Here is a 16,087-nt window from a genome sequence, read left to right on the forward strand (position 1 = left end):
AGGGTGGGCTTTCCCTGCTCAATTTTTCTGAAAATACCCTTGGAGACATATTAAGAAACTCATTTCCATGGCCATTCTAAGTGCAATCACGTTAGCAATGATGATTAACTACCAAAGAACTATTTCCCATTTGTGAACATAATGCTTTTGTTCGGAGGTGGGGTCTCACTCTAGTCCAGGCTGACTTGGAACTCATTCTCTAGCCCCAGGATGGCCTAAAAGTCACAGTAATCCTCCTACTTCTGCCTCCCAAGTGTTGGGATTAGAGGTGTGTGCCATCTATGCCCAAGAAGTATGTCTTTATCATAAAATTTATTTGATCCCTACAGGAAATATTCTATGGGCATTGTTCAATAATTATGGACTGCTGGTTATCCATAGTTTTGAAAGATTAGGATGTTGGTAATGAATATACTATTTAATTTGAACTAGTTAGAGTGTAGCACATTTTTATAGATTGCTTTTGCATATCTTTAGGTTGTTTTAAAAACATGCATTATTTAATTTGGTTTCTAGGTGTATGTCTTCCTGAATATTCAAGATTTAGGATTCCAGATGATCATGCGATTTCAGACTTATCTATGTACAATTACATTGAGGTAAGTCAGGGGTGGCTCCATTCCATGAAATGGTTCACTGACAGGCTAGCAATTACTCCAGCCTCACCTCAGGCTTGCTCATAATGATGGGCTGTTGCATAAGAAGAGCCCAGGTACGTGCACAGAGCATCCCTTAGACTTGCGTGGGTTGTAACCATGTAGCCACTGACAATGTTCACACAGCATTTTCTGGCACTTCAGGAACATTTAGGAGATAGAAGAGGGGTAAAGTATGCAAAATTTCACAGGTATAAATCTTAGATATTTAGAAAGTGGTTCTCAATATTCTGTTCTCATGAAAATATAACTTTGAAGTTTGTAAGAAATTCTTAGAAATACTGAATTATTTTTCCTTAACAAAATAACTCGGTGTTAGGGTATCATGAAATAGTATTCTTTGGGACATAATGTCCTAACATAAAGTATAATGCCAAAGAAATTCCTGGTTGGAAACTAAGTATTTGAAGAATTAAATATTAATTTCATTTTAAGTCAATGACATGAAAAGCTCATGGCAAATGATTATTACTGCTTTTTAAAAGGGTAGATAAGAATAGAAGTTTACCAGATGAGTTCAAAGAACACAGCAAGTATTTTCCATTTCTCCTGACTATAGAAAAACATAAAGTATTGATTTCAAACATGAGTGAAGTTGGATTATATATGGTGAAGGAAATTCTAGAAGCTACTGAGAGGCTTTATTGATATATAAAACAAGACATCCACAACACAGTATTTATCCAAGTAAGGACTATAGACCAAGACAGACATGGCTTCAAACCATCTTATTGTCATTAGAATATTTCCAACTAACCAGGGAATGACAGAAATGAATCAAATCTTTGAGCTCACTAAATCACTCACAAATCTAGCTGAGCAAAAGTTTTGTAAAATAGTTTTTAATATTTTTTTCTGACCTAAAACAAACCTCCTGAATGGATTTTTGTGCATTTTCATGGCAATGTTCCATGCTACTAAAATTTCTTCAAAAGGAGTGGGAATGGTTATGACAGAAATGGGGCTATATTTCATGTTGTGTCTAGTAGTGTGGGATGAAGGGTGACCATAAGTATTTGTAAGAAGAAGGAGGTGGAAGGACATCTATAAGTATTTGTAAGAAGAAGGAGGTGGAAGGACATCTATAAGTATTTGTAAGAAGAAGGAGGTGGAAGGACATCTATAAGTATTTGTAAGAAGAAGGAGGTGGAAGGACATCTATAAGTATTTGTAAGAAGAAGGAGGTGGAAGGACATCTATAAGTATTTGTAAGAAGAAGGAGGTGGAAGGACATCTATAAGTATTTGTAAGAAGAAGGAGGTGGAAGGACATCCATAAGTATTTGTAAGAAGAAGGAGGTGGAAGGACATCCATAAGTATTTGTAAGAAGAAGGAGGTGGAAGGACATCTATAAGTATTTGTAAGAAGAAGGAGGTGGAAGGACATCTATAAGTATTTGTAAGAAGAAGGAGGTAGAAGGACATCTATAAGTATTTGTAAGAAGAGGGAGGCTGAAGGACATCTATAAGTATTTGTAAGAAGAAGGAGGTAGAGGGACATCTATAAGTATTTGTAAGAAGAGGGAGGTGGAAGGACATCTATAAGTATTTGTAAGAAGAGGGAGGCTGAAGGACATCCATAAGTATTTGTAAGAAGAAGGAGGTGGAAGGACATCCATAAGTATTTGTAAGAAGAGGGAGGTGGAAGGACATTCATAAGTATTTGTAAGAAGAGGGAGGCTGAAGGACATTCATAAGTATTTGTAAGAAGAAGGAGGTGGAAGGACATCTATAAGTATTTGTAAGAAGAGGGAGGCGGAAGGACATCTATAAGTATTTGTAAGAAGAAGGAGGCGGAAGGACATCTATAAGTATTTGTAAGAAGAAGGAGGTGGAAGGACATCTATAAGTATTTGTAAGAAGAAGGAGGTGGAAGGACATCTATAAGTATTTGTAAGAAGAGGGAGGCGGAAGGACATCTATAAGTATTTGTAAGAAGAGGGAGGTGGAAGGACATCTATAAGTATTTGTAAGAAGAAGGAGGCTGAAGGACATCTATAAGTATTTGTAAGAAGAAGGAGGCTGAAGGATATCTATAAGTATTTGTAAGAAGAAGGAGGTGGAAGGACATCTATAAGTATTTGTAAGAAGAAGGAGGTGGAAGGACATCTATAAGTATTTGTAAGAAGAAGGAGGCGGAAGGACATCTATAAGTATTTGTAAGAAGAAGGAGGTGGAAGGACATCTATAAGTATTTGTAAGAAGAAGGAGGCTGAAGGACATCTATAAGTATTTGTAAGAAGAAGGAGGCTGAAGGATATCTATAAGTATTTGTAAGAAGAAGGAGGTGGAAGGACATCTATAAGTATTTGTAAGAAGAAGGAGGTGGAAGGACATCTATAAGTATTTGTAAGAAGAAGGAGGCTGAAGGACATCTATAAGTATTTGTAAGAAGAAGGAGGCTGAAGGACATCTATAAGTATTTGTAAGAAGAGGGAGGCTGAAGGACATCTATAAGTATTTGTAAGAAGAAGGAGGCTGAAGGACATCTATAAGTATTTGTAAGAAGAGGGAGGTGGAAGGACATCTATAAGTATTTGTAAGAAGAAGGAGGTGGAAGGACATCTATAAGTATTTGTAAGAAGAGGGAGGCGGAAGGACATCTATAAGTATTTGTAAGAAGAAGGAGGTGGAAGGACATCTATAAGTATTTGTAAGAAGAAGGAGGTGGAAGGACATCTATAAGTATTTGTAAGAAGAAGGAGGCTGAAGGACATCTATAAGTATTTGTAAGAAGAAGGAGGCTGGCTGACAGAAAGCTGGAAGAAGCCATTCTACATGCAGCTCAATGGGAGAAAGAGACACCACCAGTGAAGGTACCCAACAGTGGACACTGCAAGCCTTATAATTGGCCAGCCAGACCAAGTGAGCCAATGGGTGCAATAGTGGCACATCTGTCATGGTGGAAACCAACTGCCCTCCAGTTGGACTGGAGGCCTGCTCCAAGGGAGGGGATACATCCCTGATACTGAAAACTTAAAACAGGGGTAGTCATGAGCCCTATGGTTGCAACATCTGCTGATGTCTGGATAAGTGTGTATACTATACTTATCAAACTGCCCAGTAAGCACTTCTCTTAATATTCATACTCTTATATTAATGCTACTCTCACTTTGGATAGAGACACTTCTCTTTGCAGATGGCAGTAACCTTGGGACAACTGAGAAGGTATCATGGTGCTGGAAAGAAGTAACTAGAGTACCGAGTAACATTGTGATCACACCTTCCAAGGTGCAGGGTCTAATGCAGAAGAGGTGGTGGAAAGAATGTAAGAGCCAAAGGAAGGGTTGGATTCCTTACAACGTGCCTCCCTCCAGACAAAAAATTGGCCTCGATATCCATGACCTCACTGTGCCTGACACTACCTACACAAGACCATCCTAAGAGGAGGGAAGGATCATGGCATCCAAATAGAGGAGAGACTTATTGAGATGGGGAGTGGATGTGATGGAGAATGGAATTTCAAAGGGGAAAAGGGGGGATTGAGGGTATTACCATGGGATATTTTTTATAATCATGGAAAATGCTTAATAAAATTGAGAAAAAAATTAAAAAAAGAAGAAGGAGGCTGACGAACATCCATAAGTATTTGTAAGAAGAAGGAGGTGGAAGGACTTTCATAAGTATTTGTAAGAAGATGAGGTACTTTGTTCCCAGCTTTCTCTAAGAGTCTTTCTTCTTGACAGATGCGAGCACATGTCAACTCTAGATGGTTCATATTTCACAAGGGCATAGAGCAATGCCTCCACGCTATGATGCCATCCACCTTTATTCCTCTCTACACAATGGTAAGATGTGGATTTGAGACCATTTCTCCTTTGAAACCTCTTGTAAAACATATATTTATTTATTTTTCTATTTTGGCATTTTTGAACATGTATATGATGCACTTTAATTGTATCCCCTTCTGCTCCCATTAACATGTGTATTTTACATTGACCCCTGTCTTGCTTCCATGTTCTTTTGTAACACATTGAGTGACTAGGATTATGTTGACTGAGTCGCTAGGCTGAGCCTATCTATTTGAAGCTGACAGATCCAGGGGAAGTTCCATGATGGCATAAGAGGCTGGCTCCCTTTCACAGATCCAAGCAGAGAGACACCACCAGCCAGCCAGCACCACAGGCCAGCACAGCCAGAGCTCAAAACCTCTCTGCATACCTTTAGGCTGGATTCAGATCCACCCCCAGTGACACCCCTCTTCCAGCCAGGCAGATGGCGGTCTAAGTTACAAGCTTTAATAAACACCTGAACCTATGGTGGACGTACGTTTAAACTACCACAGGTTGCTTGTATGATCATGGGTGGAAGGTTGTCTACCATGGAGTGGGCAACTTGCCAGTGGCTGCCCTGCTCACGAACCTGACGCCCTTCTCCCAGTAAACATCAGCTGCCATTAGCTACTCTGGGAAGTGTTGGGTTTACTGTGTCCCTCCTCCATCAAATGTGATGTATTGACAGGCTTAATCTTTTCAAATTTCCCTTAGGTGGCTTTTTCCAGAATAAGATACCATGAGGCTGTACTGCGCTGGCATTGGCAAAAAAAGGTTGGGACAAATAACGCTACTTAAAATATGATGTAAAACAGTTGAAGGGTCATATTCTCTTACGGTCATATGGTTTCAGAACAATACCGACATTATAGAAAGCACCACATGTTTGTCTCCCAAATCAAACCTGTCCTGAGCACACACAGTGCAGAGTGCACACTGAGCGAGATGAAGAAAAACCAAAGGGAGACTTGAAAAGATACCGAGGTTAATATTTTTGAGCTTTTTACTTCATTTTTGCTGTGTGATCCATTCTTGACTTTAGCATTCTTGCAATATTCTTATGGGTTTAATTGAATTTGTAAAATCAGACATAACAGATTCACTTATAAAGCACTGTCTAACACCAATGCAATGTAATGATGCATTCATTTGGGGCAGTTGACCCAAAGATGCCATTTAATGAAATTCAGATTCCTGATCATCTGCTTTGGGAATTTTACAACTTCAGTCATCCAATAAAAATGTAGAATTGGCTGCATGAACACTGAGCGTGGTGGGGGGGCACTGTGATGAGCGAGGTACAATCTCTACCCTTCGTGAGGCTGCTGGGGAAGACGGAGGTGTGGCGGAGAGCACTGCACAGCCCTGGGAAGGACGGGATGGGAGAGGGCCCGGCAAGCCAAGGCGGAAGTGAATGGACCTCGGGAAGGACAAGCTTTCCAGTACAGATGGAGGGAGGAACACAAGTGTGAGCCGGATCAGAGGGGAGTTGGAGAAGAAAGCAGGGCCTCCCGGTCCTGATTATTAGCTTAAGAAAAACCAAGGGGGCTGGAGAGATGGCTTAGCGGTTAAGCGCTTGCCTGTGAAGCCTAAGGACCCCGGTTCGAGGCTCGATTCCCCAGGACCCACGTTAGCCAGATGCACAAGGGGGCGCACGTGCCTGGAGTTCCTTTGCAGTGGTTAGAGGGCCTATGCGCCCATTCTCTCCCTCTCTGTCTCTCTCTATCTGCCTCTTTCTCTCTCTGTCTGTTGCTGCTCTCAAATCAATAAATAAAAATAAAACAAAACAATTTAAAAAAAAGAAAAACCGAGGGACCAAAGAAGGCTCATGGATCCAAGTTTAGGTTCTAGAAAGATCTTTGCAGTGTAGAAAGTGATTTGAAACAAGTCAAGATTCATCTATAAGATTTACCTTGACAAAGATGTGTGACATACGGGCTCTGGGCTCAAAACAGGGGAAAGAGCCAGCAGCAGAGAGCATGCACTGTGACAGAGGCCGTGGCAGAAATCAGATGTCTGTCACTGTTTCAGGTTTGGAACAAAGATGGTTTAGGGTGCAAGGATGAAAGTAGATTTCAAGATTTCGGTCTGTGAATGAGTGATCAGCAACTCTTGCTGTCCTTACAGGTGATAAACAAAGGACTTGCCGTCCTTGGGTTGCTAGTGGCCGTTGGTACTGCCCATCTCCTTGTGAACCACATGTCCCTGCGACCTCTTGACTACCTGAGAAGACTGCCAGAGAGCTGGGCTCGTTTGCTTCCGGAATATGGGGCCCGTGTCGCTGAAAACTCCATGGAGACACTAGAACAAATTCCCTACTTCACTAACCTGTGACAGCAAGGTCCCAGGGTCGCAACTATTTAATTTAATTCACTGCAGGAAGATAATTGCCAGCATGCGAATAAATCCAACAGAGAACTCACTGTGCGTTAGTTTGTACTTCCTAAGAGGGAAAAATAACACAACTGTTTAAAGCCAAGGCTAAGGCAGAAGGGTGGCTATGAGTTCAATGCAAGCCTGGGATACAGAGTGAGTTCCAGTCAGCCTGAGCCAGTGTGAGACCTTGGCTAATAAATAAATAAACTTAAAGCAAAAATACCACTATTTTTAAGTTGTAACATGAGACATCCACTTTCACATTCCACTTTACATACTCAGGTTGGATCATTGTACATTTGAAACTATAATGATCAAGGTCTCTTTCCTGGGGCTGGAGAGATGGCTTAGCGGTTAAGCGCTTGCCTGTGAAGCCTAAGGATCCCGGTTCGAGGCTCGATTCCCCAGGACCCACGTTAGCCAGAAGCACAAGGGGGCACACGCGTCTGGAGTTCACTTGCAATGGCTGGAGGCCCTGGCGTGCCCATTCTCCCTCTCTCTCTCTCTCTGCCTCTCTCTCTCTCTGTCTCTCTCTGTCACTCTCCAATAAATAAAAGCAAAAGAAAACAAAACCAGATCTCTTTCCCTTCTCAAAAAGCAAGTAAAGACCCAGAGATAACTCCAAGATCGTTATGATACCTTTTCTTATTTCTTTTTTTTTTTTTTAAATATTTATTTGAATTTATTTATTTATTAGAGACAGACAGAGAGAGAGAGAGAGAGAGGGCGAAAGAGAGCCCAAGAGACCAGCCACAGCAAACGAACCCCGGCTGCACATGCCACCATGTGCATCTGGCTCATGTAGGACCTGGAGAATCGAACCTGGGTCCTTAGACTTGGCAGGCAAGTGCCTTAACCACTGAGCCATCTCTCCAGCCCAATGATACCTTTTCTTTAAAGGACAAGTAGGAGTCACGCTAGTTGAAGCTGCTCCGGCCACAGCTCGCCAAACATGTTACTCGTGTGTCTCTTCACCTCAGCGCGGTGTGTCTAACCATGGGCTCGGAGTCACTTGATAAAACGGACCGCGGTGTCAAAGGGGCAGCACAGCTCCAAAGAGCTGCAGAGGCCATCTGTCTGATTCCCCAGTCTTCAAGTACCAGAATAATTACTTTCTGATGATAAACGAAAGGCTATTAATGCCATACCAAGTTAAGGCAAAGAAAAGATTTAATGATAATTTAAATATCGACATATCCAAGACTGGAAAGAAAACAGAAGGGACAGTTTTATAGAAAGTTGGAGTCAAACTTTATTCCATTTCAGATACTTACAAGCAATTTAGCAACTTATTCTGCAACTTCATACTGTGACAGACCCAGCAGCGAACTTAATGTTCCAAAGTGCATTTAGTGAAAACATCTTCTTTGGTTCTTCCCTCTCTAACAGGCTGGCTGGGTCATTTGGAATTCCTTCAAAAATAATTAATTGGAGATATGCAACACTACAAAAAGGGTCATCTCAGAAATAGAAAATCAGGTAATAAAAATAAAATGGTTTAGCATGTTCTATAGAGTCACAGACATTCTGAAGTTCCAAATAGACCATGTTTGGTGTGTTAAAAAAGCATAAATGTATTTTTTTCTTGGGCAGAATATTGTAGCTCAGTAGTAGAGCACTTGTCTAAAATGCACAAGGATCTATTAGATTTCCCAGTACTGTAAAAATAAATAAATAATAAAATAAAGTAAAATAGCAATTTTTTTTTCTTTTGTATATCTTAGGTCCATTGGCTAGTTCACCTATAACAAAAAGCACATTAACAAGAGAAAAAAAAAACACAAATGGAAGTTTGTAAGCATATGCATTTCCTATTTGACTGGGAAGCACAGGAGATGAGTACATCTCAGAGAGCTTAGAATGGCCTGACTCGCATGTCATCTTCCACAAAGAAGTAAACCTTAGGGAGGTCACAGGAAAGGGAAACAGACTTTAATCTCTTGGGTGCAACAACTTGTAGGAAGAGGAGAGAAAGTCAGTGTTATAAATGCATGCCCTGCTTTTAGGCAAATAGGGGAATGGCAGTGAGCTTTTCTTACATCACTTCTGGTCAGTAACCCCCGCTCCAAATAACCCGTATGTGGAATGGGGCCCTACTGGGGGTCAGCATGGCCCGATCTGCTCCAGGTCTAAGCAGTGACCTACTGTAACATGGCCTCTTCCCCAACACTGACCATCAGTTATGGGGGTCAGGCAGCTGAGCCAGGAAGATTAAATGAGCACTGTGTGAAGGGGCAGTGTATGGGTGCGCACAGCGAGGTATCTGACATTCCTCTTCACATGAAAGTTTGTTTATTGAGAACTCCTTTCCCAAATTCATAGCTTTGGGAAATGATTAAAAGGAAAGAAAAATCACGCTGTGCTCATGTTTGAGTGAGTAGACAGAGCTAGGGTTTTCCCCCAGCATCCTCTCCCCCCCCCATGCTCTCTGCTATTGCGTCGATAACTGTCTGCTGACCGCCTTGAGCTCATCTGGTCACTTCGCTATGATGCTCTCACTGGTGTCTTCCAGAGCTTGCCATCTACATCACACTACACATATAACAAGTCTTCTGTTTTCAGATCAAAGTGGGAAATTGATTTATTATTTCCTTGATTATTTGACCAAACATATATGATGCAGAATAGGGTCTCAATGCAACGAACAAAACATGATCCAACCACCCACACATATGTGAAGACACAGTTACTACCATGAAATACCTTTCAGAAAAAAAAAAAAATCTATCATGTGCTTTGGCAAGTAGAGTCATTTAAAAATATTTTCAAATGAAATTTTCCAACATTAAAAGATAGTTCCAGATATTCATATTGTGCCACGAGTCATTTTTCATTATATAAAGCACCCATTGGATTAAAGGAATTTCTCTTGTTCAGTCACTTCTTCAGGCCCCGGACACACAGGCAATTCAGACTTCTTGCGGGGCCATAGAAGTTCTGTTCTATTACACCAACTGGTGGTTCCAGATCAGTCCTTATAATTGAAGTCCAAATGCGGCATCCAACCCGAGGCTCCATCCTGGAGCCCTATAAAGGGCGGACCTGGATGACATCAACCTTGGAAGCAGTGGTTCTGTCACTGTCATCAACGGATAGAGACTCGTCACTGGTTATGATAAAAATGATGGAGGAAGAATTGAAAGTCACTTTCTTCTTCGGCCTGTCCCCATCCTTCTGTGACATCACGATGGGTCTGATCTGCATTTCACTCTCAGCTGCTGGTAGGTTTTTAGCAGGCCTCCGGCATCTGAGCAATCGGAAACACAAGAGCTGCAGAAGAGACTTCCGAAACTGGGCAGAGAAAACAAACAAACAAGCAAAAATGATAAATTTGGCTTTTAAGTAAACAACTAGTCCTAAAACCACGTTAACATTCAAGAAAGTCAGCTGAATTTGTGTTGTTTTTTCTTTGTTCCCTGGTTCAGGGTGGAGTTATATGCTCAGATCTACCTAGGCCCCATCAGGTCTTTTATCTTTTAGTGCGATTCTAATTAACTAGACATTTAATCTTTTATAATTTTCATAGCTTCAACATGCAGGTACCCTCTTAAGGCAGCTTTAGGGTGGTTTAAGGGATTATGAGCATGAATTCAATTCACAGATAGCAAGTACCTCCTGGGTGACAGCCTGTCACTGGCTCCTTGCTAGGCAGGCTCCGAGTCTGATGGGGTCAAGCTTCTTCAGTCAAGTAAAGAATTATCTTCTCCCTACTGAAATAACTAACCATTTAGAGAAAAGAAATACTCCAGAGTGGAGTATTAGTGTTCTCCTTAGTGTCCTGGAAGCACACTGGGCCTTGGGGAGTACTAATATTCTCCTCTCTGTTCTTCCTCTTCAAAGAATCTTGGTGGCCAAGGTCTAAAGATAGACATATCACAAAATGCAGGGTGCACTGTTTCCTTTCTGACTACTTATTCCATCTTTACCACATGTATTAGACTGTGGTGTCTGATACTAGGGAGTGGTGAGCTCCTTCTATGTCTATCTCTTAAAGTACCATGGCTGTTAAGTGTTAAGTCATCTGTGACATGGGACATAAAAACACAAAATTAATCTTTTATCTCTTTTGTTTAGAGCAAAACAAAAGTTTCGTATCTTTCCCAGATCAGGAAATAGCAAGAAAAAGATAACAAATAGTTACAATGAGTTCTGTATTCTTTGACACCATATACCAATTATATGCAAATCAGCATTTGACTTATATTAATATTTAAATATATTTATGGGAAGAGGAACTAGTTGGAAAAAGAAAGGGACCAGTGAAAGGGGTCAGAGGACTGGGACAAAAGATCATAATGGGAGGGGATTGCAATCAAAATACACTATGTACATCTATGAACATTGTCAATAAAACACCTTCAAACATATTCATTTGATTATCTATTCACAAAAGCACCACTTCACAAGTCATGTTCAGTGTTAGGAGTTAAGTAGAACCTGGACACTACATGTCTCCCTGTAGTAAGCTTCTGCTGACAAGAACCACTGTCTTGTCATAGTGTTAGTCTGCTGTGCCTTGCAGACTTCTGGTTCAAAGTGTGTGCCCCAGAATCAGAGTCACTGGGACCATCAGTGAGTGAGTCTGTTAGAAGTATAGAATATTAGAACCCCAGACTTGCTAAACCAAAGCATGAATTCTTTAAAATCTGTTTTCAGGTTTGGTGAATGCACATTCAAGTTTAGAAGCTTTGTTTTATGGTCCATTGGGTGAGAAGATACATAGCAATAATTGTTAGTAAATGTATTTTAAATTTGCCTATTAAGGTAGTGGTCCTTTATGTCATCATCTGTAAATAAAATAAGGAATAAGGACTAAATACATAAGGCTTATCTCATGGAGTTGTGTAAAGATAATAGGTGTAACCAAAATAAAGGAGGTTAGCTGTATTGTCAACATTTTAGTTATTTAAAAAAATTTATTAGGGGACATAAAATATTTTCTGATAAATATCAATTTTAATAATTTTTTAAGTAGAATCTCACTCTAGCCCAGACTGACCTTGAACTCACTTCTGTAGTCCCAGGCTAGCCTTGAACTCATAGTGATCCTCTTACCTCTGTTTCTTGAGTGCTGGGATTAAAACCATGTGCCACCAAATGCCTAGCTTGACAAAATTTTATCTAACAAGCATACCATTTCTATTTTTAAGTCTTAAAACTGTTATTTCCTTTTAGTGTTTACTTGTTTATTTACTTGAGATGGAGAGGCAAATTAGAGAAAGAAAATAGGCAGGCCAGAGCCTCTAGCCATTGCAAACAAATTTCAGACACATGCACTACCTTTTGCATATGGCTTTATGTGAGTACTAGGAAATTGAATCTGGGTCCTTTGACTTTTCAGGCAAGTGCCTTAGCCTCTAATCCATCTCTCCAGAATAGAATTGTTATTTTCTTTGACAATATTTTACATTTCATCCTGAATCTTTTCCTTTTCCATAAGATTCTTTAAAAAAAAATCATTGATGCTATTCTGATGTGTCTCTCTATAAAAAGACTATTTTCTGGGCTGAAGAGGTGACTTAGTGGTTAAGGTGCTTGCCTACAAAGCCTAAGGATTCATGTTCTACTTTCCAGATCCCATGTAAGCCAGGTACACAAAGGTGAGGCAAGTGCAAGGCCACACATGCCCACTAGGTGGTGTGTCTAGAGTTCAATTTCAGTGGCTGAGGCCCTGGCGCGCCAATTCTCTCCATCTTTGTCTCTCTCTCTAGTGCTCTTTGAAAAAATAAAATGAATTTAAAAACTTATTTTAAAGGACTATTTTCTAACCTCTACTCCAGAGTGGAAAAAAAAAAGCACTTAATTCCAGAGCTTACCTTTCTGATCATGAAGACATAGATCACTGGGTTGTACACAGTGCTGGATTTAGCAAAAACATAAGAAACAACAGACACTGTTGGCGTGACCAGGTGTCCAGAACCATTAACCACCAAGAAACAGATCACAACATAAGGCATCCAGCAGGCCAAGAAGACAGTGACCATCAGAAAGCACATCTTGGCCACTTTCTTTTCATATCTTAAGATCTTGATCACTTGAATTGTCTGAAGATCTTCAACACAACGAAGCTGCAAGGAGAAAGGGAGGGGTTGAACCATGAACAACCCCTTTTGCCATTTTGGATAACAGATAAGCAGTCCCCATTCTTGTCTCTGTCTTTGTGGGAAGGGAAGTGGGCAGGACCTTGGAAGGCTGATTTCTGACCCAGTCATGCAGCTGGGCCCAACCTTCATTCCTATTGGCTTCGTCTCCTTCAACTAAAATCTACTGAAGTTGAACTACATAAGTAGTCCCTTAGATCTTTTAATGGTCTTAATGCTTTTCTAATTCACTTAATGAGTGGGTATAAATTCTTTTTCCTAGACTTTCAAGTTACTAAAACCTTACCTGGGAGAGTTATGATCAAATGGAAACAATTCTCTCCATGATCCAGAACACTGTTCACATGTTTTTCTAGCCAGGCAACAAGCTCATGTCATGTTGGGAATCCTTCAAAGTGAAGCCTGCAGCTGGTATTGATAAAACCTTAATCCCAAATGAGTTTTTAGCAGGTGCGACTGCTTTTCAATTCACCACTAGTGCCTACAAATTAGAGCTTGATGAGGAAGGTTTGTGCTTAGCTTCACGGGGACAGTTTGCAGGGGATAGCATTTGGTACTCAGGCCTCTGAGATCAACACAGCTATTCCTGTGTCCTCATTAAAGGCATGGAGGTATAATGACATACAGTGACAAAGTTCTTTGAGTTTCTTGTACAGAAAGTTCTTTAGACATCTCCTATCATCGTCATCAATGTGTGACTAAGGTGAGGGAAAGAACATTCCCGCACACCCCAAATCTGTACTTAAATGAAAATGGTTGTTTCTGAATATTATAAGAAGTTGTACTAATTTGATTACAAGATACAATTGAGGGCTGGAAAGATGGCTTAGTGGTTAAGCTTTTGCCTATGGAGCCTAAGGACCCCAGTTTGAGGCTCGATTCCCCAGGACCCACATTAGCCAGATGCACAAGGGGGTGCACATGTCTGGAGTTTGTCTGCAGTAGCCTGGGGCTCTGGTGTGCCCATTTTCTCTCTCTCTCTCTCTGTCTCTCTCTCTGTCTGCCTCTTTCTCTCTGTCACTCTCAAATAAATAAATAAAAATAAGAACAAAATTTTTAAGATACAATTGATTAACATTTGTAAAATATATATGGCAAGTAGGTGATATGAGTATTTATAATGTTAGGCTAGAAAACCTGTTGCATTTCTACAAACTAAGTGTATCTTTTTGCTCTCTTATTATAAAAACTCAGGAAAATTTTTACATAGAAATAATTTAAAACAGGTACTATTAGAATTTATATCTTTATTGGTGTTGATATTCCTAAATTATTGATGTCATTTACAACTATATTTATGAACTTCTATTGTTAAAATCATGTGTTTAGATTAAGAAAGAATAGAGGGGCTGGAGAGATGGCTAGTGGTTAAGGCATTTGCTTGCAAAGCCAAAGGACCCAGGTTCAAATCCCCAGGACCCACATAAGCCAGATGCACAAGGTGGAACATGTGTCTGGAGTTTGTTTGAGTGGCTTGAGGTCCTGGCACACCCATTCTCTATCTGCCTCATTCTCTCTCTTAAATAAATAAATAAATAAAAATATTTTTCAAAGAAGAAAGGATAGAGGAAACACGGAAATGAAAGTGTCTGAGGGGTCTCCAGCTCTGGGAGCCCTCCCTCTGGGATTTGTGTCTTCTCTGCTTCTTTTACTTTTGACTTTAAATTAAACTTTGCTCTTTTAAACATTTATAATAAAGTAAAATATCTAACTTAATTTTTAATTTTTTTTTAATTTACAAGAAGAGAGCGACACAGAGAGGGGAGAGAGAGAAAGAGAGAAAGAGAAATAGAGAATGGGCACACCACGGCCTCCAGACGTATGCTCCACTTTGTACATCTAACTTTACGTAGGTCCTGGAGAATCGAGCCAGCAAGCTTTGCAAGCATGTGACTTTAACCACTGAGCTATCTCCCCAGCCCCAAATATCTAACTTTCTGAAGACAATGTTGGGGATGGGTATTAAATTTCTACCACTATTATTATTATCTCCTTGTAAATCTATCTCAAAATAAACTATTTCATTGAACTGGTAGAATATTATACCATTTTCAGAACATCAGTTTGGGGAGTAATTCTCACTGTTTCAGATTTCTTGGGTTTACATATGTAAAGTTTCTGATTGCCTTATTTATCTTTTTATTGGCTGCTTTACTTTATTCTCTTTTATTTCATTTCGATTCAACACTTTGTAAAGAAAGATTGCCACTTCATGGCTCACTCCTTTATTTAAGTACTTGAGGATAGCTTTCAAAATTTTTGTGAACAAAGCAAGAACACACGCACAAATTATCCTAGGGAACAAACCACTTAAGTCGGGGCATATACTGGTGCAGTGCTCTAGTAACACGTGCGAGGCCTGAGGTTCAGTCCTCAGTACTAGGGTGGTGGTAGTGGTAGCTGAAGATGAATTTTCTAGAATGCTCTCCTTTTTAAAAATATTTTTATTGCCAGGCATGGTGGCACACACCTTTTTTTTTTGTTGTTGTTGTTTACTTTTATTTATTTATTTGAGAGCGACAGACAGAGAAAGAGGCAGAGAGAGAGAGAATGGGCGCGCCAGGGCCTCCAGCCACTGCAAATGAACTCCAGATGCGTGCGCCCCCTTTGTGCATCTGGCTAACATGGGACCTGGGGAATCGAGCCTCGAACTGGGGTCCTTAGGCTTCACAGGCAAGTGCTAAACAGCTAAGCCATCTCTCCAGCCCTAGATTTCTCTTTATTAAGTACGTAGAAATGGCTGATGCCTGTAGTTATTGCCCCAGTACCAGCAGATATTCAAAGACTTCACATAAGTCCTCATTCTCCATGAGCACTTAAGTACCATTTTGTTAGGCATCACCCCCTCCCTAAGTAAGGACATAGAGATCAATTACTTGCATGGAATTCTTTGTTGAGGCAATAACACAGGATGAGAAAGTCAAATCTCTCTACAAACCTCATTTTTAAACTCACTTCCCTTATCTTTACCCCCACCTTCTTTATGCCCTGTGCCTTAACTCATTCCAAAACAAGTCACTGATCACCTGTTCCTGTTACATACAGCAACTGTTCCTTCCAGCTATAGATGAAAAAATAATAAGACTCTGTCTGCTCTCTCTATATGATTCACTGTATGATGAGGCTGACATGAAGAACAATTCCTTTGGTAGGTGATACAAGCTGTGATAGAGGCCAGGAAA

At 40.4% G+C, this 16,087-nt stretch overlaps 2 protein-coding genes across 2 annotated transcripts in view; one reads left to right on the forward strand and one right to left on the reverse strand.

The window, feature by feature from the left end:
• The window catches only part of Kmo (kynurenine 3-monooxygenase), a 38,575-nt gene extending 31,342 nt beyond the window's left edge, over positions 1–7,233 (forward strand). The window contains exons 12-15 of the mRNA XM_004653439.3: positions 517–599; positions 4,342–4,443; positions 5,143–5,202; positions 6,556–7,233. Coding sequence (XP_004653496.2) covers positions 517–599; positions 4,342–4,443; positions 5,143–5,202; positions 6,556–6,762 — 452 coding nt within the window. The 3' untranslated portion in view covers positions 6,763–7,233. The remainder of the gene's footprint in view (positions 1–516; positions 600–4,341; positions 4,444–5,142; positions 5,203–6,555) is intronic.
• Positions 7,234–8,031: 798 nt separating this feature from the next.
• The window catches only part of Opn3 (opsin 3), a 39,918-nt gene continuing 31,862 nt past the window's right edge, over positions 8,032–16,087 (reverse strand). Inside the window, exons 3-4 of the mRNA XM_004653438.2 lie at positions 12,621–12,872; positions 8,032–10,095 (exon numbers count right to left, since the gene is read on the reverse strand). Of these exons, the coding sequence (XP_004653495.2) occupies positions 9,832–10,095; positions 12,621–12,872 (516 nt within the window). The 3' untranslated portion in view covers positions 8,032–9,831. The remainder of the gene's footprint in view (positions 10,096–12,620; positions 12,873–16,087) is intronic.

The sequence above is a fragment of the Jaculus jaculus genome, chromosome 1 (assembly GCF_020740685.1).
Source record: "Jaculus jaculus isolate mJacJac1 chromosome 1, mJacJac1.mat.Y.cur, whole genome shotgun sequence".
Taxonomy (NCBI): Eukaryota; Metazoa; Chordata; class Mammalia; order Rodentia; family Dipodidae; genus Jaculus; species Jaculus jaculus.